The sequence below is a fragment of the Eurytemora carolleeae genome, unplaced genomic scaffold (genome assembly GCF_000591075.1).
Source record: "Eurytemora carolleeae unplaced genomic scaffold, Eaff_2.0 scaffold1144, whole genome shotgun sequence".
Classification (NCBI taxonomy): Eukaryota; Metazoa; Arthropoda; class Copepoda; order Calanoida; family Temoridae; genus Eurytemora; species Eurytemora carolleeae.
Genome location: NW_019397069.1, coordinates 1 through 20,150, shown reverse-complemented (window position 1 = coordinate 20,150; position 20,150 = coordinate 1). Strand labels below are relative to the sequence as shown.

At 33.0% G+C, this 20,150-nt stretch overlaps 2 protein-coding genes and 1 long non-coding RNA gene across 3 annotated transcripts in view; all 3 read right to left on the bottom strand.

The window, feature by feature from the left end:
* Positions 1-4,105, bottom strand: part of LOC111711574 (cadherin-related tumor suppressor) — a 42,520-nt gene extending 38,415 nt beyond the window's left edge. The window contains exons 1-4 of the mRNA XM_023485959.1: positions 3,846-4,105; positions 831-1,028; positions 427-497; positions 25-156 (exon numbers count right to left, since the gene is read on the bottom strand). Coding sequence (XP_023341727.1) covers positions 25-156; positions 427-497; positions 831-1,002 — 375 coding nt within the window. The 5' untranslated portion in view covers positions 1,003-1,028; positions 3,846-4,105. The remainder of the gene's footprint in view (positions 1-24; positions 157-426; positions 498-830; positions 1,029-3,845) is intronic.
* A 3,887-nt stretch (positions 4,106-7,992) lies between these two features.
* Positions 7,993-15,001, bottom strand: LOC111711573 (uncharacterized). Its single transcript, XM_023485958.1, has 9 exons — positions 14,909-15,001; positions 14,639-14,696; positions 13,051-13,212; positions 10,534-10,654; positions 9,849-9,915; positions 9,487-9,569; positions 8,716-8,766; positions 8,484-8,556; positions 7,993-8,453 (listed from the first exon to the last, which is right to left on the bottom strand). Exons 1-9 carry the CDS (start codon positions 14,929-14,931, stop codon positions 8,396-8,398), a joined length of 696 nt encoding a protein of 231 aa, XP_023341726.1. The 5' UTR covers positions 14,932-15,001; the 3' UTR covers positions 7,993-8,395.
* Positions 15,002-18,042: 3,041 nt separating this feature from the next.
* On the bottom strand, positions 18,043-19,501 carry LOC111711577 (uncharacterized). The gene is made up of 3 exons (XR_002767285.1): positions 19,399-19,501; positions 18,758-18,823; positions 18,043-18,160 (listed from the first exon to the last, which is right to left on the bottom strand). It is a non-coding gene; the product is annotated as an uncharacterized LOC111711577 (long non-coding RNA).
* Between the last annotated feature and the right edge of the window lie 649 nt (positions 19,502-20,150).

Sequence of the window (20,150 nt, the reverse complement as noted above, 5' to 3'; positions counted from 1 at the left end):
ATAATTATTATTATTATTATCTACCTGTATAGGGTAAGTAGGTGAGCTAGATATTATGATAAGATCAAAAACTCCATCCTTTAAAGATTCCCTATCTATCCTGGATTGGGTTCTGATCTCCCCGGAGTTTGGGTTGACGGAAAACTCCTTTATATCCTAAGATAATAACAACGATAATAATGATACTTAACTGAAAATAAGGTAAAAAAGAATATACGTAAAATAAAATATAATGTAACTAATATGTGATAAAAATATTGTGATTCTCTCAACCTTGTCAGACCATAGATTTTAATTATTATTCTGAAGTCAGAATAAAATGAAGAGATTAAACATTTATTCTCAAGTTTAAAAGTGCTCATATTTGATACCGAAATCAAGCTCTCAAGATTAACAATGCTCTACACAAAAGGATTTGTGGCGTACCTGATTGAAAGTGTAAGTGAAACCGGGTTTTGTTACGATTCTTCCAACTACAGTTCCAACATCAACTTCTTCTAAACAGTAAAAAGCATCGTTAAAAAAATAAATGATAAAGTAGTTCATCTTTGAATATTGATATTTACTTTAAAGAATTGCATGATTAAATAAAAACTGTGTTTCAAAAAATTGTAGGAATAGATAAAAATCTGTTGGTAATAAAAAACAACTAAATAAAAATTAGATGAATTAAAGAATGAATAAAAAAATGAATAAATGAACAAATAACTAAAAAAAAATAAAAATGTTTATATTTACAAAAGGAAAATTATTGATTAATAAATGAACGAATGAATAAAGAACTAAATTTTTAAGTTTTATAAATCCTATACAGGCTCTTAAGCTCTTACCTGTAATTTTAAATTTCGCCTGCTCTATACTCTGAGCATGAACAGAAGGATTAAACAGGAGAAACAGGAGAAGTAGGCGGAGTATAATAATCCCGCCCCTAAAAGAAGTCAAGGGCCCAGGTGGGATGGTAAGACCTCTTTCCCGCCAAGAGGGCGGAGCAGTTTGCCACATTTATCTACCAGCCCGAGCCAGACATTCTGCAAATAAAAAAAATATTTTCAATTCTAGATTCTTCTTTCAAGTATTTTATCAAGAACTGATTCTTTGCCACAAACTTTGATTTTAAAATCCCTATTTCTTTGCAACCTAAGGTCGTAGACCTTAGATATTGCATACAATGAATTCTGTTAGATCTAATAATCTAAATTTGAAATGATAAAGGTTTACACAATTAAGTTGCGAACATATTGGGATTACAAAATTTAAATTTCTTTGTACAAATATGGTTTTGGGATATTTCCTAATAGGACATTTCCTAGATAGGACATTTCCTAGATAGGACATTTCATTGACAAGGCATTTCAAAGATAGGACAACTCATAGAAGAAGAGTTTTTTGAGACTAGATAAATAATTCCTTTTTTTCCATATAACCCTCCTACTGGATGATTGAACTGGTGTATCGACCGGCCCTGTATAGAAATAATGCCAATCACTAAATCCAATAAACAAACATAACCCACCAACCTACTTATAGTACAACAGAGTTTCTACATGGGCTAACATACATTTTAATCTAGTTGTACACGTTTTCTAGAAACATCCATTAAACTGGTTTTCACGAACTGCAAAGATTTTAATCGCCTCAAAAAGAAATACGATCAATCTATTTCAACGACATTAAAACTTTGATATATGTTTAAATTTTATATTTCCAAAATTTTTTAAATCCGAATCGATTTAAATCTTAATATCTCCTTTTATGTTAGATTGAATACACGAATTTGTATCTTTTAATTGATTTAAATGTTAATAGGAATTAAATAATGTTTGAAACACACTAAGTAAAACTGTCTTTGAGTAAAACGGGAATGTAGACAGAAGGAGCTTGAAATATTCAAATTTTTATAAGCAGGGAATAAGAAAGAAACGGGAAAGTGGATGGAAAATCGGGGATTTAAATATACGAAGTAGAGGAAGAGTAAGAGATAAACGGGGGTTTAATTTGAAGAAGAAGAGGATAAGTAAGAGATAAACGTGAGTTTAATTTGAAGAAGAAGAGGATAAGTAAGAGATAAATGGGAGTTAAAATTTGAAGAAGAAGAGGATAAGTAAGAGATAAACGGGAGTTTAATTTGAAGAAGTTAAGGATAAGTAAGAGATAAACGGGAGTTTAAATTGAAGAAGTAGAGGAAGATTGAGAGATAAACGGGAGTTTAATTTGAAGAAGTAAAGGATAAGTAAGAGATAAACGGGAGTTTAATTTGAAGAAGAAGAGAATAAGTAAGAGATAAACGGGAGTTTAAATTTAAGAAGTAGAGGATAAGTAAGAGATAAACGGGAGTTTAAATTGAAGGAGCAGGTACTTTTTGACCTCGTAGCTCATCTAGTTTGATTTTACGCACAAGTACAAGAGAAGCAAATTTATTTGCATACATATATTATGAGGATGGAATGAGGATGGAAGTATCAGTTGTTAAGATGGAATGAAAATGGAAGAAGCAGTTGTGAAGTTGGAATGAGGAAGGAAAAAGCAGTTGTGAGAATGGAAGAAGCAGTTGTTGTTGTGAAGATAGAATGAGGTCGGAAAAAGCATTTGTGAGGATGTAAGAAGCAGTTGTTGTGGTGAGGGTAGAACGAGGATGGAAGAAGCAGTTGTTGTTGTGAGGATAGAATGAGGATGGAAGAAGCAGTTGTGAGAATGGAAAAATTGTTTGGAAGGTTGGATCTAGCGAGAATATGAATGGAGTACAAGACGGATGCAAGAAACTGATTTTAATTAGCATGAAATTTGCTCTCTTCACCTTTTTGCAAAATAATATTTGCACATTGATATTTTGTATCCTGTCAACCGGCGTTTATTCTGCCCATATATTTCACAATTTCCTTGATTAAATAAAATGTGTTCCTCCTCAAACATAATTTTGATTCTATCTAAAAATAAACTTTTTATGTATGAAGTCACAGTTTTATCAGGAATATAAAATCTGCTATTGCAAAAACAAAGGTCATTGAAAACTCTACTCGCAATCTTAAAAGTTTCCAAAATCTGATGTTTTTAATTCTTATTAAAATAAAAGCTAAATTTTTTTTTTTAATCTTTGATTTTTTTTTGTCATTTAATATTTTTTATTTCATTTCGGATGAAAGACTTATTAGTCTGAACGTAACAGAAAAAAAAAAATTTTGTCTTTTTGTATCACTTAATATTTACGTTAAACACTGCCACCTCATTAATCTCCACTATTTTTCATTTTTATTTAAATCCATTTAAGTATTCATCGTTTTCGTTTTGTTGATTACGTCATGTAAAAAAGCAAAGGTAATTTCTAAAATCAAGAAATTTTTATTTTGGTCTTTTTAATATAGGTTCACTTTTTGTTAAATATAATTTTTCCTTACAATATTGAGATGAAACGAATTAATTAATCAATTTTTCTTAACAACTAATATAAAGAAACAAAGGACCAAGAGAAATACTTGCATTAAACTTTAATTATCTTATCCTTATATATTTGCAACCGTATATCTTAGACTTTTTAATTCAATTTAGTTCAATTAATTCTGATAGATCAAATAGTCTCACCTCTTACCATTAGCTCTCAAAGATATTGGGATTAAAGAAATTAGAGTTTTTGGAAAGTAATCAGTTCCTTTACTCGTCAAATTTGTTCATATTTTCATAAAAGGTTAGAACTGAAGAACCCCTTGTAAAAACCTAGTTTTGAGTTAGTATTTGAAACCATGTTTAGTGTTTTCCTAATGCACACCGAGGAATAAAATATTCTGAATTCAATCCTTTCAATCCTGCGGTTGATTAAAACTGAATAAAATAGTAAACTGTAATATTTGAACCTTGTCTAGCTGCTGCTGTCCCCTCGGGCAAACCTGGAGATTTGTTTCATCCAAACATTCCTGTGTACAGCGCTTTTCACAGCTGTAACTACAGATATCTGTTAATGTATCACTAATCTCTTACGATGTTGTTCAATACTCACGTTTAAGTCACTTTTGTTCAGCTACACAGAAAAGTATTGAGTTTGATTTCACTAAGTAACTTCTTGGGTTTCACAGGTTTTTAGTCTTCACACCCTTATACACTCCACCCTATTCTAAATCATTGGAACTACTGAGCTAAACCGGGCACCCATTTTACACTTTAGGGCCCCTGAGTCGGGAAAAAAGAACGAATTTCACCAACTTACTTTTTATATTCTTGTCACACAGACTTTAACGTATTAAAATTCGATCTCAGTAAAAATATAAAATGCTTAGTGATTCATGTAAGAAAGTAGATGCATCGATGGCCCTGGTTTCTACCTGGAATTGAAGCCACCCAATCTATGGTACTCAACTTTATCTATCTATCTATCTGTATATGTAAGTATATATACTATCCCCGTTTACCAACTAACTCTACTACCCACCTGTGAGGACTTAAAAGATATTTTTCACAAAATATTCAATAGTTTTTTAATTAAATTATTCAAAATTTGTAAATAAACGCTAAATTTCTGCGATGTTTTCTAAATAGTATATATCCCGTACATATATTTAATACGATAGCCTGCCTCTTTGAAACAAGTACTTAGAATACATACATTTAAACCAAATTTAAAAATTATATTTAAAAAAACCGGATTCATAACAAATACGCAAGAGCAGAATTTTATTTGCAAAAAATGTGAGATATAAACTTCCCTTTGAATACATTCTTGAGCAGCTTGGCCTGGCTCCACGGGAAAGCACAGGTCACTGGTCGACAGAGGTTTATAGCTGCCTAACTGTCTAGCTATCTGTCTATTTTTGTCCCAATAATTCGTCATATTTTTATTGTATCCCCCCCCCCCCGGACACTCCTTTAAGGATTTTATATTATAGTGGAAGCAAACGACTAGTTAGAGAGATTACCTAAATTACCGTGGACAACTTTTACCATTTTTTAATGGCATGTTTTCAAATAATAAAAAAGACCTACAGAAAAACTAGATATGATTCGCTGCTACTTCATTCTCCGACATTATCGTGAGTTTACAGTTAAGAAGTTATTTAAAATTCTCTGCCAGGCAGAATTTTTAAATAGCTTGATTTAAATTGTTTTAAATCTATTTGAAAGTTAGAATTCGCTGATTTTGGCAGATTTAAGTACTTTTCTTGTGTTCCTAGTCCTGCAACCCCCCTACTTTATCTCCTATCTGCCATTTGATGCATAATTTTAGCCCCCCTATCATTGAAGCCTGCAAACGTTGCATGATGAAAATTTTTATAAAAATTGCAAACATTTTAACCAATTTTAGAAACTTAAAGTAGTGTTATTCTCAAAATACCGAGAGCCTCCTTTACTTATCAAAAGCACTTTGTTGAAATTTAAATCTTGATAGAGGTTTCGTGGTTTTTCTACGGAAATCCAGGCGTAACTGTTTCCTATTTATTTTTTTCTATTGTAGTTGTATATAAAATAAAATAACAGATTTGAGAAGATTTCAGAATAGTTTTTTCCTCTAGTTTTAAAAAAGTAATGATTAACAGCAAGAAATTGTTCCTAAATAATTTTTTAAAAGCAAGATTTTTTTAGGTGATTCTCAACACTTCTTTGCAAATAGAACTTTTATGTAAAATAACTCTCAAACTCCAGAATTATGATTCCTGCACCCTTGTCACATTTTAACAAAAAAAAAATTTCTTTTATGCTGGTTATTATATCGTTAGAACTGACGAGGGTCAACCCAGACCAAAATATATTTTCAATAAATGTGGAACTAACATCTACTTTTTTACTCTACAGAGTTTTGGTCCATCACCATCACCGAATTTAAAATGTAAAATATGCTTTTTGTTGTTGTTAGCAATACACGTTAGTTATGCAGAAGTAGAAAAGTTTATAAGGATGTATGATAAAGGATGTAGAATGATTTGGCTGTGATATTATTGTAAACAATAGTTTTGAATTATTGATTAAAAACATTTATAAATGTCTACACAGCGCTATAGCTGAGTTTTTATTCAAGGTAAACCACACATCCAATTAATCAATCACTATAAAACTTGAGCTTTCACTGCTTATCAATGGTTAATAAAAAAGAAATTGATTTATCCAAACTTTTTGTTTAAAGATTAATTTAACAAGACTGATGTATTGCATTGCAACTTTATTAGCTGATTAGTTCAAACATGATCAGCTAGTAGTGCTGATAAATAATAACTTAATCAGCTAGTACCAATTGTTAAATATAACTTAATCATCTAGTAGCGCTGATTGATTAAAACTTATTTAGTTGGTAAAGCTGATTAGTTCAAACATAATCAGCAAGTAGAGCTGATTAATTGAAACATGTTCAGTATGTAGAGCTGATTAATTCAAACTTGCTCAGCTAGTAGAGCTGATTAATCAAAATTAAATAGTTACTAGAGCTGATTATTTCAAACTTGATCAGCTAGTAGATATGATTAAATAAAAATTGATCAGTTAGTAGAGGGGATTAATTAAAACATGTTCAGCTAGTATAGCTGATTAATCAAAACACGTTCAATTAGTAGAGCTGATTATTTCTAACTTGATCATCTAGTAGAGCTGATTATTCAAACATGTTCAGTTAGTAGAGCTACTTAATTAAAACATGTTAATCCAGTAGAGCTGATTAAATAAAACTTCATCAGCTATTAGAGCTGATTTTATAAAGCGTAATCAGCTAGTATATCTAATTGATTAAAAAATGTTCATTATTTAAACTTGATCAGGTAGTAGATCTGATTATATAAACCTTGATCAGCTAGTAGAGCTGATTAAATAAAACTTAATCATTAAACTTTTGTAACTATTTAATTGTTTTACTTCACATATGCTATTTTAAAAAGGGTCTGAAGGGTGCATTAATAAATTTTACTTTATGTAAAAGGTTGATTAAATACGACTGGCCAGTAGTAAGTTGTAATTAATAAAAACGAACATGGTTTTCCACAGAGCACTATACATACAATGTGTTTTTTGTTCCTTTTTAATAACATTTTTTAGTTTTAAAATGTTTATTGTATCATGTAAAAAATCGATAATTATGTACATATTTATATATATTATTACTAGCTAAATAAGGACAAATTTTATCAGAAAAGATAGTAATTGTTTATGTTTTGGAGGTCAAATAATTTCTTTAACAAGTCAGAAAATACTTAGCAATGAATTTTTAATACGAAAGTAATCCAATTTAACCTTGCTTTATATTTAGCAATGTATCTACATGAAAATGATGTTGATATTAACCATTTATGTAAAATTTAAACACATTTCGTAAAGTTTCTTTAAAAAATGTAGATTTTTTACCATTTTTAAGTTAGTCTAACAAAAATTCTAAAATTTGCAATTTTAAAAAATGTCAAATTTAAAATCTTTAAAAATTAAGCAAAGTCACACTGTAGGGACGGTAATTGGACTATTTATGAGTCCCATCCTGATCAAATACGGAGGAGGAGGGGGGGGGGGGGCATAAGCCTATCCGATGATCCTCTTGAAAAATAAAAACTAATTTGTCAAAAAATATTGTGGGGAAAGTGAGAACTGTAACTGTAAAATAGTCATGATGAACTATAGTGAAATATTTGTGAATATATGTAAGTGTAGAACTAAATGCGTATTTAATGTATGTCAACTAATAAGTCTTAACTTTTAATGTTTTAACATTGCTTTCTATGTCTAATATTGTGTTAAAATTTCCGGTTTACAAAATGGAAACTGGAAATTTTACGGTTTACGTTACGTAAACCGTAAGCATTCCGGTTTCCATTTGATCCGGAAATATCCCGGAATTCCGGTTTACGAAACAAATTTCCGAATCATTCCATTTTCAAAATGGAAATTTTTTTCCCGAAAAATTAAAACCCTATTTATGACAACAATATTGTTTTCTAATAACAAACAAAAATGTTTTTTAAACAAAATAACAAACAAATTAGTTTTTCAAGAATCAAAAATATCTTTTTTCAAGAATCAAAAATAGTTTTTCTCGAGATTCAAAAATAGATTTTTAACACCAATTTAGCCAAGAGAAAATTGTTAAATAAGGAAATGGGTTTCTCTTTTTTCTATAGGAATGTGATTTTACTTTTTTGATTCACAAAATATTTCGAAAATAAGAAATGATTATCCAATTCTTTAAACATTCTCCAGCTATTTTTAGCTGTGATTTCCCAGGCTAGCTAGGCGAGTAGGTCGCAGCTAAATCATAGCTAGAAAATATCCAACTAATCGAAAAGATATCTTTAGAGCTTATCAGAAATTACCAGACAAATAGGAGTCCAGAATATATGTCACCAATTAGTTTTATATTATTCTTGATTTTGTGACACTAAAATCTTCTAAATCAAATCATTCCTGATAGAAATTATTCAACTATTTATCTAATAATTCGCTTCTACTTTTTCTCATCATCCTTTTCATTTTCTTTTTCTTCGGTTCCACATATTCTATACCTGAACATCATTATTTATTATTGTATGTACCTGCACAGCACGTAAATAATAATGCAGCAGAGGAGTAGGAAGGTTAGAAGAGGAATTAGTATTATATTACAATCTAATTATCAATCATTCAATTAATCAATTATTAAATCATTAGAAATTTAATTGCTAAGGGAAAATATTGACTTGATATTTCTAAAAAGAACAAAGAAAGAAAACAATTGTATAACAATTTAAAAAAATGTAAGTTTGAATAATATGATTTATATATTTCCTTTCCAGTCCGGTGCCATCTCAGCTGTTTCATTCTGAACTGACAAGTTTTCTAAAAAAAATCTATTAAAATACAATCTCTAAAATAGAAAAGACCAGTCCATTTTATTTATTCTTATCAAAACTATATCCATTAAAGGAACAATGATAAATTAAAATATGTTTTCAATGATTTCGTATCTTTAGAATCATTTATTAGAAAGACAGTGTTATCTTATTTAATTAAACTAATTATAAAAAAAATATATGTTTTTATGTTTCTTTTATCTTTAATCAAGAAAAGATCAGGGAGATAATTAACCCTATAAACAAGATATAAGATAGATAAAGATAGATTGCGCATAAGACGACATTTTTCATCTTTAAAGATATAATTGTACAGAGATGTTTTAAAGATATTCCTATAATATAGATTAAATAGGTCGGTTGTGAACATTGGCTGTTCTTATGTCATTGAGTACTTGTGGTGTACATGAGTTCTGTAGAGAGAAATTTAAGTTAGTTTAGTCCTTCTCATGTCCTTCTTCAGTTCTCGTCAATATGATATATTGCTCAGTGAAATATTGTTGTTCAAATAGTTCCATTCCCGGAGTTATTTTACACTCTATTATGAAATCCATTAAAACACCAAACCACCCCGCTTATCATTGAAGTACACTTTGACCCCTAGAAGTATGAGTTCACGGACTGTACAATTCTTTGTGATTATGCGTACATAAGCTATCTATGTTTATTTATTTATCTATGGATATAACCCCTTGAAGCTAGTTACCTGCCATGGAAGACTCAATGAGTAAATCTTGTTGTACATCTTGTGTTTGTGTACCGTCAGCTGTACTGTACTGTAGGGAGGTGCTTAAACAAAATATTTTCAGAATACAGGAAACTGATGGTTTAACCATTTATATTTCAAACCTAGATTATTTGATATTACAGAAATCATACTTTAAAATATCTAAGGTTTCCGAAATCGAGTTGCAAAGATATACGGATATGAAAATCAGTGAACTTCTTTACTCATTATACCAACAAATTCTTCTTGTTTCACACAAAAAATAAATTGAGGTAAATTTCTTTTCTTTAATATTTGCTGAAAAAGACAATTCGAATTTTTTATTTTTGAATCGTTTTTACCTTGAATGTTTTTCAGGTTTAGAATACTTTTCGTCTTTCTTCCATTCCCAAAAGCCAGTCCAAGAACCTTTAAAATTATTTATAATTTTACACAATAGTATAATAAATCATCAAAGAATTTGTTCAAAAATCATCTTAATTTTTAAACTTTTGTTAAGTTATGATATAGAATGTAGCCAGGAATATATATTAGAAGGGAATTTACTAGAAAAAAGTGTAAAACGGCCATTTTGTTGTACTGTTTCACAGCAGCAGATTAAAAAGAAAAGTTTTTTTTTGCCTCTTGATTCAAATTCATTTCTTTAAAACATTCATTTAGAATTTAAGCATAGGGATTTCTAAAACCCCTTTTATTTTCCCCAAACGGTTAATTACTGTTAAAATTTGAAAAAAAAGTTTAATTGATAAATTTTCACAACATTACGATGCAGTTTTTTTATGTTCTTTCTGAATAATACTGTGTCAACCACATTCTTGAAGGAATTGTCTACGAAAATGCAAGGGAAGATTCGATTCAAAACAGAATCCTTTATACAGTTTTTCTAAAAACAATTCTGATTAAAGCGCAGATATCTCCACCATTTTCTAACATTATGATTGATGTAGGCATTCTTTACTTCTTTATTCTTTATTATAAACTGAAAAAGAAGATAAAATGATTTCATAAGTTAAAGATAATTCTGACCTAGTCGGTAGAGGATCAGGTTGAATACTCCAGTTGCATACAAACACTGTAGTAGGATATATACTAGATAGCAGGGACCTACTAGTATCAGGGTAGGGAGAACTAAACAATTAAACACAACCTAGATAACACAAAACTGTAGAACATTTTAGCATGGCGATAGCTCAAAAATCTAGTAGGGATGCAGAGGGAGACAGGATGGGAACATGAATAGAACGGGAGAAGGAAAGGATGGGAACAGGAATAGAACGGGAGAAGGACAGGATGGGAACAGGAATAGAACGGGAGAAGGACAGGATAGGAACAGGAATAGAACGGGAGAAGGACAGAATAGGAACAGGAATGAAACGGGAGAATGACAGGATGTGAACAGGAATAGAACGGGAGAAGGACAGGATGGGAACAGGAATAGATCGGGAGAAGGACAGGATGGGAACAGGAATAGAACGGGAGTAGATAGGATGGGAACAGGAATAGAGAGAAGGACAGGATGGAACAGGAATAGAACGGGAAAAGGACAGGATGGGAACAAGAATAGAACGGGAGAAGGACATGATGGGAACAGGAATAGAACGGGAGAAGGACAGGATGGGATCAGGAATAGAACAGGAGAAGGACAGGATGGGAAAAAGAATAGAACAGGAGAAGAACAGGATGGGATCAAGAATAAAACGGGAGAAGAACAGGATAGGAACAGGAATAGAACGGGAGAAGGACAGGATGGGAACAGGAATAGAACGGGAGAAGGACAGGATGGGAACAGGAATAGAACGAGAGAAGAACAGGATGGGAACAGGAATAGAACGGGAAAAGGACAGGATGGGAACAAGAATAGAACGGGAGAAGGACATGATGGGAACAGGAATAGAACGGGAGTAGATAGGATGGGAACAGGAATAGAACGGGAGAAGGACAGGAGGGGAACAAGAATAGAACGGGAGAAGGACAGGATGGGAACAAGAATAGAACGGGAGAAGAACTGGATGGGATCAGGAATAAAACGGGAGAAGGACAGGATGGGAACAGGAATAGAACGGGAGAAGGGCAGGATAGGAACAGAAATAGAACGGGAGAAGGAAAGGATAGGAACAGATATAGAAAGGGAGGAGGACAGGATAGGAACAGGAATAAAACTGGAGAAGGACAGGATGGGAACAGAAAAAGAACGGGAGAAGGACAGGATGGGAACAAGAATAAAACTGGAGAAGGACAGGATGGGATAAAGGATAGGAACAGAAACAGAAAGGGAGAAGGACAGGATAAGAACAGAAATAGAAAAGAAATAGAACGGGAGAAGGAAAGGATAGGAACAGAAATAGAACGGGAGACGGAAAGGATAGGAACAGAAATAGAAAGGGAGAAGGACAGGATAGGAACAGGAATAGAACGGGAGAAGGACAGGATAGGAACAGGATTAGAACGGGAGAAGGACAGAATAGGAACAGGAATAAAACTGGAGAAGGACAGGATGGGAACAGGAATAAAACTGGAGAAGGACAGGATGGGAACAGAAAAAGAACGAGAGAAGGACAGGATAGGAACAGGAATAGAACGGGAGAAGGACAGGATGGGAACAGAAATAGAACAGGAGAAGGGTATGATTGAAACAGGAAAAGAACGGGAGAAGGACAGGATGGGAACAGGAATAGAACGGGAGAAAGACAGGATTGAAACATGAATAGAAAGGGAGAAGGACAGGATTGAAACAGGAGTAGAACGGGGGAAGGACAGGATTGGGACAAGATTAGGAGAGGAAAAGGACAGGATTGAAACAGGAATAGAACCGGAGAAGGACAGAATTGAAACAGGATAAGGACATAAAAATGACCAGCAAGGGGGACAGGATAAGGACAGGAACAGGAAAGAAGAAGTACTAGCACAGAGGAAAGGATTGGGACAGGAATAGGACGGAAGAAAGACTGGTACTTGGGGGCAGGATTGGAACTAGGAACATGTCGAAAACAAGGAAGAACAATAAGAGGGCGTGTTACTTGGACAGGAACGAGACTGAAATAGGGAAAAGGACTGGGATGGGGGATAAAACTGGGATAGGGTACATGAATAGGACAAGGTAAGGACTAGAACAAGTGAGAAAACTGTGACAGGAAGAGGACTATGACAGGAAAAGGACTTTGACAGGAAAAGGACTAGGACAGGAAAAGGACTAGGACAGGAAAAGGACTAGGACAGGAAAAGGACTAGGACAGGAAAAGGACTAGGGCAGGAAAATGACTAGGACAGGAAACGGACTAGGACAGGAAAAGGACTAGGACAGGAAAAGGACTAGGACAGGAAAAGTGCTAGGACGGTGGATAGACTAGAACAGGTAAAAGGATTTGGACAGGGAAACGGACTTGTACAGGGTACAGAACTTTGAAAGAAAACAGAATTGTGACACAGCGACAGGGGATGAGACTTTGACAGGAAACAGAACTGTGAATTGTGACAGGAAAAATGAAGATGACAGGAATAGAACATGGAAATGGGTAAATAACTTGAAAAGTATCAAGAACTTACTAGAATTGATCTCAACAATAGATTTCGATCAAAAATATCACTTTCTTTCTCCCCTTCGTTGACGAACTCCTTTCCATCTTTAGAGTCTGTTTTCTCCTTTCCTCCGTCTCCTTGATTCTTGTAAACATCATCATCAACATCATCAAGACCCTCTGGTTCAACCTAATCAAGGGTAACATCAACATCATCACTAACATCATCAAGACCCTCTGGTTCAACCTAGTCAAGGGTAACATAAACGTCATCACTAACATCATCAAGACCCTCTGGTTCAACCTAATCAAGGGTAACATCAACATCATGACTAACATCATCTAGACCCTCTGGTTCAACCTTATCAAGGGTAACATAAACATCATCATCAAAATCATCAAGACCCTCTGGTTCAACCTAATCAAGGGTAACATAAACATCATCATCAACATCATCAAGACCCTCTGGTTCAACCTTATCAAGGGTAACATGAACATCATCATCAACATCATCTAAACCCTCCGGTTCAACCTAATCAAGGGTAACATAAACATCATCACAAACATCATCAAAACCCTCTGGTTCAACCTAATCAAGGGTAACATAAACATCATCAAGACCCTCTGGTTCAACCTAATCAAGGGTAACAAAAAAATCATCATCAACATCATATAGACCCACTGGTTCAACCTTATCAAGGGTAACATAAACGTCATCATCAACATCATCAAGACCCTCTGGTTCAACCTAATTAAGGGTAACATCAACATCATCACTAACATCATCAAGACCCTCTGGTTCAACCTAATCAAGGGTAACATAAACATCATCAATAACATCATCAAGACCCTCTGGTTCAACCTATTCAAGGGTAACATCAACATCATCACTAACATCATCAAGACCCTCTGGTTCAACCTAATCAAGGGTAACATAAACATCATCTAGACTCTCCGGTTCAACCTAATCAAGGGTAACATCAACATCATCATCATCATCTAGACTCTCTGGTTCAACCTAATCAAGGGTAACATAAACATCATCACAAACATCATCAAAACCCTCTGGTTCAACCTAATCAAGGGTAACATCAACATCATCAAGACCCTCTGGTTCAACCTATTCAAGGGTAACATCAACATCATCACTAACATCATCAAGACCCTCTGGTTCAACCTAATCAAGGGTAACATAAACATCATCTAGACTCTCCGGTTCAACCTAATCAAGGGTAACATCAACATCATCATCATCATCTAGACTCTCTGGTTCAACCTAATCAAGGGTAACATAAACGTCATCATCATCATCTAGACCCTCCGGTTCAACCTAATCAAGGATAACAAAAAAATCATCATCAACATCATCTAGACCCTGTGGTTCAACCTTATCAAGGGTAACATAAACGTCATCATCAACATCATCTAGACCCTCTGGTTAAATAAAGATAGCTGTGTAAACGGAAGACGACATTTAAGAAATCTTATGTGAATTTTATGTTGCCCAAAAGAGAATAGTTTTACCCGTAGCTTGAAAATAAAATATTGAACTTATTTAACCTAGTCGTCTTCCTATTCCACAGTTTTATTGGTCTCACTGTATATTAAAGGCATACCTTGCAGGTGTTGGACTTAGATGATTTATTGATAATATAGATTACTGGAGTTGTGGATCTAAATAATAAGAATAAAAAATATAACGAGTTTACGCAGGTATGAGAAGATACGTGTTCGAGAATTTAAAAGAAAGGTAGTTTATATGTGTATAGTTTATATGTGTATAGTTTATATGTGTATAGTTTATATGTGTATAGTTTATATGTGTATAGTTTATATGTGTATAGTTTGTTGTGAAATATATTTACTTTTTCCAAATGTATATTTACCTCGTGGATCCACCACTGTACATAATTTTCTTTTATTCTCTCATTTTCATCTTTATAGAATAGTTTTATTGATCAAATTGTTTTCAATTGAAAGGGACAGTACACTAATTGCACAATAAAAATCTTTCAGAGTGAATCATCACTATGTATAAGTTGATATGTTCTTAAAGTATCATAATTTTATAAAAAGTTTGATCATAAGAAGTGCAGTGTTTTATTCAAATATAAAACAGAATTTATACCTGATTGGGTAATCAGGTTATTACGTTATAGTGGAGGGACTGTTATTAGCGTAATATCAAGTGACCCTTCATGCAAAATGGATAGTTTAACAATGCGGAAACCCACTTAGCCGAGGTGCTCATCGACCTCTCCATGGGTAAGCTCATGATGTTTAGAAACCCAAAAAGGTTTTGGAGGTTCTAGATTAAATGGGTCTCCAAGACCCTCAATTTTGTTTTCCTCAAAAGCACTCCCTGTTCACAGTGGACTATGGTCAATTTGAATTCGAACCAGCCCAACCCCTTGTACGAGCGGCATGTACTGACACCACCCTATCCTATGTCGGCCGGTTTTAAATTTGATGGCGCGGCCAGACTTTTTACAGTACCCGGCCTATCATAGGAATATTTGACCCACACCACCAGCTTAGTTTAGTGGGCGGGAGATTAAATAACAAACCCTTGATAACAGGGCAAATAATAACTCATCTATGTTAGGAAAATTAAGGTCAGTTAATTCATTGAACAAAAGATTAATTATCAATTTATGAATGTGTGTATGTAATAAATATCGGGTAACAAGATATTCTGTAAATTTGCAGTACGTTGTACATTATTAATTATCTATCTATATATACATTTGGCTTGTCTGTCTGTTTGTCTGTTTTGGTGTCTGTCTGTTTGTTTGTTTGTATCCAATAAACATGAAAACGGCTAAACCGATCAGGCCCTAATTTTTTGAGGAACATCATGTGACCACAGGGAAGGTTTTTAAATGATAAAAATTTAAAAAATGTGTTTTAAAGGTTTTTAATTTTGTAAAAAAATTAAATTGTTGAAAATCCGGGTTTTTTTTAAAAATCCGCAAAAAATTTTTCTTCTTTGTTTTAGAATGTGAACAAAAAGAACATGTTCACAATTTAAATAGAAGATGGGCGCGAAGCGTCCTAAAAGCCTAGTGTTTTTAAACTTCTACATAAAAAACATTATTCATTTAATCTGTGTTTCAAATGAATACATAGCATGGTTAGCTTTATCATGTGATATATAATGACTCATATCTTAAATTTCTAACTGTGCTGTAAAACGTAACATGATTGCCTTAATCATGTGATATAGATAACGTCGTATGAATTGTAATTACGCCTATTAACTTTAGCTTGTAAGATACCAACCTCAAATACATTAGTTAATACAGAAACTCCGCTTTGATTACAGTGTAGAGTAATTTGGTTTTCGTTGAAACATATGAGTTGAGATCGTGTCCTGTTTGAGACATTGATCAATAGATCGCTATTGTCCGGTTGACACAGCAAACGAGATAGCGCCCACTGGTAGTGACGTTGAAAGTTCACGGGATTGTAGAAGAGTGGATCGTATCCTGTTGGAGACATTGATCAATAGATCGCTATTGTCCGGTTGACACCGCAAACGAGATAGCGCCCAGTGGTAGTTATGTTGAAAGTTCACGGGATTGTAGAAGAGTGGATCGTATCCTGTTTGAGACATTGATCAATAGATCGCTATTGTCAGGTTGACATAGCAAACGAGATAGCGCCCAGTCCCAGTGGTAGTGGCGTTGAAAGTTCACGGGATTGTAGCTGTGTGGTATTGTCCTGTTTGAAACATTGATCAATAGATCGCTATTGTCCGGTTGACATAGTAAACGAGATCGCGCCCAGTGGTAGTGGCATTAATAGTTCAGGGGATTGTAACCATGTGGATCATATCGCATTTGTCCAGTTGACATATGCAAACGAGATATCGCTATTGTCCAGTTGACATAGCAAACGAGATATCGCTATTGTCCAGTTGACATAGCAAACGAGATATCGCTATTGTCCAGTTGACATAGCAAACGAGATATTGCTATTGTCCAGTTGACATAGCAAACGAGATATCGCTATTGTCCAGTTGACATAGTAAACGAGATAGCGCCCAGTGGTAGTGACAAACTTTTAAGAGTACGGCAATTACTACATGTATTGGTAAAAATTAGGTCAATAAGATAATATCAAAGATTGACTTAGTTTTACAAGTCTCCTTTTGAAAATTGTGACTCCCCTCTTTAAAAGAAAACGTTTGATAAATCTAAAAATGTGTGTTGATATGGACCAAACCTTTTTTTAGAGTTATTGAATTATGTTCCACATTTTATTGGAAATATATTTTGGTCTAAGTTGACTCTCTTCAGCTGACCAGATTGTTCCGTCACTAAGATTTAAAACAATAAAAATTTGAAATTTTCACCAAAAAGTTGTTTGTCATATATTTTTTTTTTTTTTTCATCAGCTATCTAGAAGTTAAGTTTGAAAACCTATTTCCGATTTTTTCGTTTTAATTTAAGAAATTTAAACAAAAATCTGATATGTTTGTTTCCATGCATATCGTATTAATTTTAAAAGACTAAATCCTTTATCCACCCATGGTAACCTGTGTTAAGATTAAGAAACAAATAATAGCAGTTCGATTTGTTCGAATATAATAGGAGAAAATTGTTTTACATTTAGTAATGGTTAATATTTAGTTAGAATTGATACATTAACCGTCACTCTTAGGAATATAAACACTGTTAAAAATTGTAAAGACGGAATTGATGCAGTGAAGTTTTCTCATCAAATCTTAAAAATGTGAATAAACGTATATTTTGTTCAGCTATGATTTTAAGTTTCTACGATTTAAGAATTATAAATGATTTTCATGTTTATAAAGGATATGAAACGTATAGAAAGCTGGACTCGAACTAAAATACCTTGAATGGGTAATAATGCCTGGGCCTCCGTAGTTAAGCGATGTAAAATATATAAACTATGTCAAACCATTATCAAATATATTTTAACATTTTAACATAAACAATACACGCAGCTTTCCAAAATTCTCTCTTCACCCTTTTCTCTGAATGTTCAATATTCCTTCTGTTATGCCGTATATTTCAAAATGTAAATTTCTATTTTGTAAATTAATTTTAAATACTTTATATATTAATGTAATCCATAACTTCCCAATCGTCTTCCTTCGCTTCATTGTTATCCTAAATAAACGTAGAAAAAATAGATAAAGTGTCACTAGAAATGCGCCAGTAAATTTTTGATAACACATTCATGAATAGAGAGAAAAAAGTTTAGGTTAGTACTAGTATAAGTAAGGGAGTCCAAATGTACAGGAAAATCTTTAGTTTAATAATTAAAATAAAATCAGAAATTAGAAAATTGGGCGTAAATTACTCAGATACAGTCGTCGTCAAAAATATCAATATAATTAAGACGACTTTCGATTTCAATTTTGATTTCTACCATGCTAATTCAAACAGTTATGTTAGACATAAACATGGAAACAAAGAGAAGCTTTTAATCAATAGCTTCTCTTTATTTACATGTAAACTTGTAATTTGAAAAATCACAACTTAAAGAGAAACATCGTCTTCATTGTATTGATATAAACGCCGACCGTTCTAGGACAAAATATGTCATTAAGGTGTAGTTTCTGAATCAAGATTAACAAGTTAGGAAATAAGTTTTTATGTTTATAAAACTGTGGTTTATCAATAACAATGGCATAATTTATAAATGAAATGTACTTTAGATGGAAAACTTTTCCTCATTTTTTAATTCTAAATAAGCATATCTACCTGAGGGCGGGGGTTGTTGCTAAGGGCCACCTTGTCCTCGTTCAGGGTGAAATAGTTCATCACCTCCTATAACAATAATATCAATAATACTAATTTTTTGTAAATATTAAATGATAAAAATGTATCTTGATGAGTAGTCATAATGGCGTAACTGGGGGGAGAGATATCAATTCAATGACCTATAATGTTAAACCTTTTTGTGACAATATCACCATTTGCCCCTGTTTTATACATGAAAATTTCCAAATCGCATAGTTCTAATTTTCTTTAATTTGATAAATTCCAAAGAATTCAACAAACTTGGTCTACAAGCTGTAGGGAATTGTATGTTTTTCTAATGAACTAAGTTGTGGCAAGTGCCAAGCTGTTACAGGGTAACCCACAAAGGATGAGACTGCAAAGACGACTTGAAACTATTCAAATATGACAATACGAAATTTAGATTAAGTCTTCTGCAGCATTGAATTTGAACGTGGTCTTTAAAGGTCTAATATATTGTTTTATCAAAGAAATACAGAAGTTTATAGTTGCAGAGAATCATATAGATAAGCATAAATTCCGTACAGTCGTCTCTGAAGTCTCATCCTTTGTGGGTAACCCTGTATGGTAAACACGGATTTAAGGAGTTCATTTTGCTTTACCTTAGGAATACTGTACTGTCCACCAGGGAGCGCGTTACTAGAAACTCCTAGATCAGGAACTCGGTCTGTGCGCGCGCCACGGGAACTAGAGACGCACTGATGGTTCCTGAAAAATAGCTAATTTATGGATTAAATTTCTTTTTTAAGTCCTCAACAGAAAGTGTGTAAAGAATAAAGCTCTTTGGAACTACTTGTGTACAATTTTTTCAACAATTCGATCAATTGGGACTTGTAAAACTGTGAAATAGCAAGGCCACTTATTGACTTAACTTATGATATTAAATGGTCCAATGAACATACAGTGAAATCCTTAATAACGAATACATCGAAAGAATTCATCAAATGTCGTATTCTTCCCTTTCTGATAATGGAATGTTGCAGATATTTAGTTTTTGAATTAAATGATTATATGGAACTTTTTAAAACTGTTCCAGCATATTCATGGATATTTATTTATTTTCGCAAATACTGAAATTTACGTAATAAAGTATAAAAATCATTGAAAAATTGTCAAGACGACATTTAATAAATTCTTCAGATATATTCGTTACTAAGGGTTTCACTGTACATGAAACACAAAAAAATGATTAGTGTTATTCAGGCACATTTCACTGAATAAGTCGACTTATAAAGCTTCTGGTAAAACTAATGCTTATAATAATATCATAAAAACACATACAATTTCTTAAATGTCATTTTCTCATTCCATATTTATATGAGTCCCAAACTGTAAGTGTCCAATAAAAAGAAAA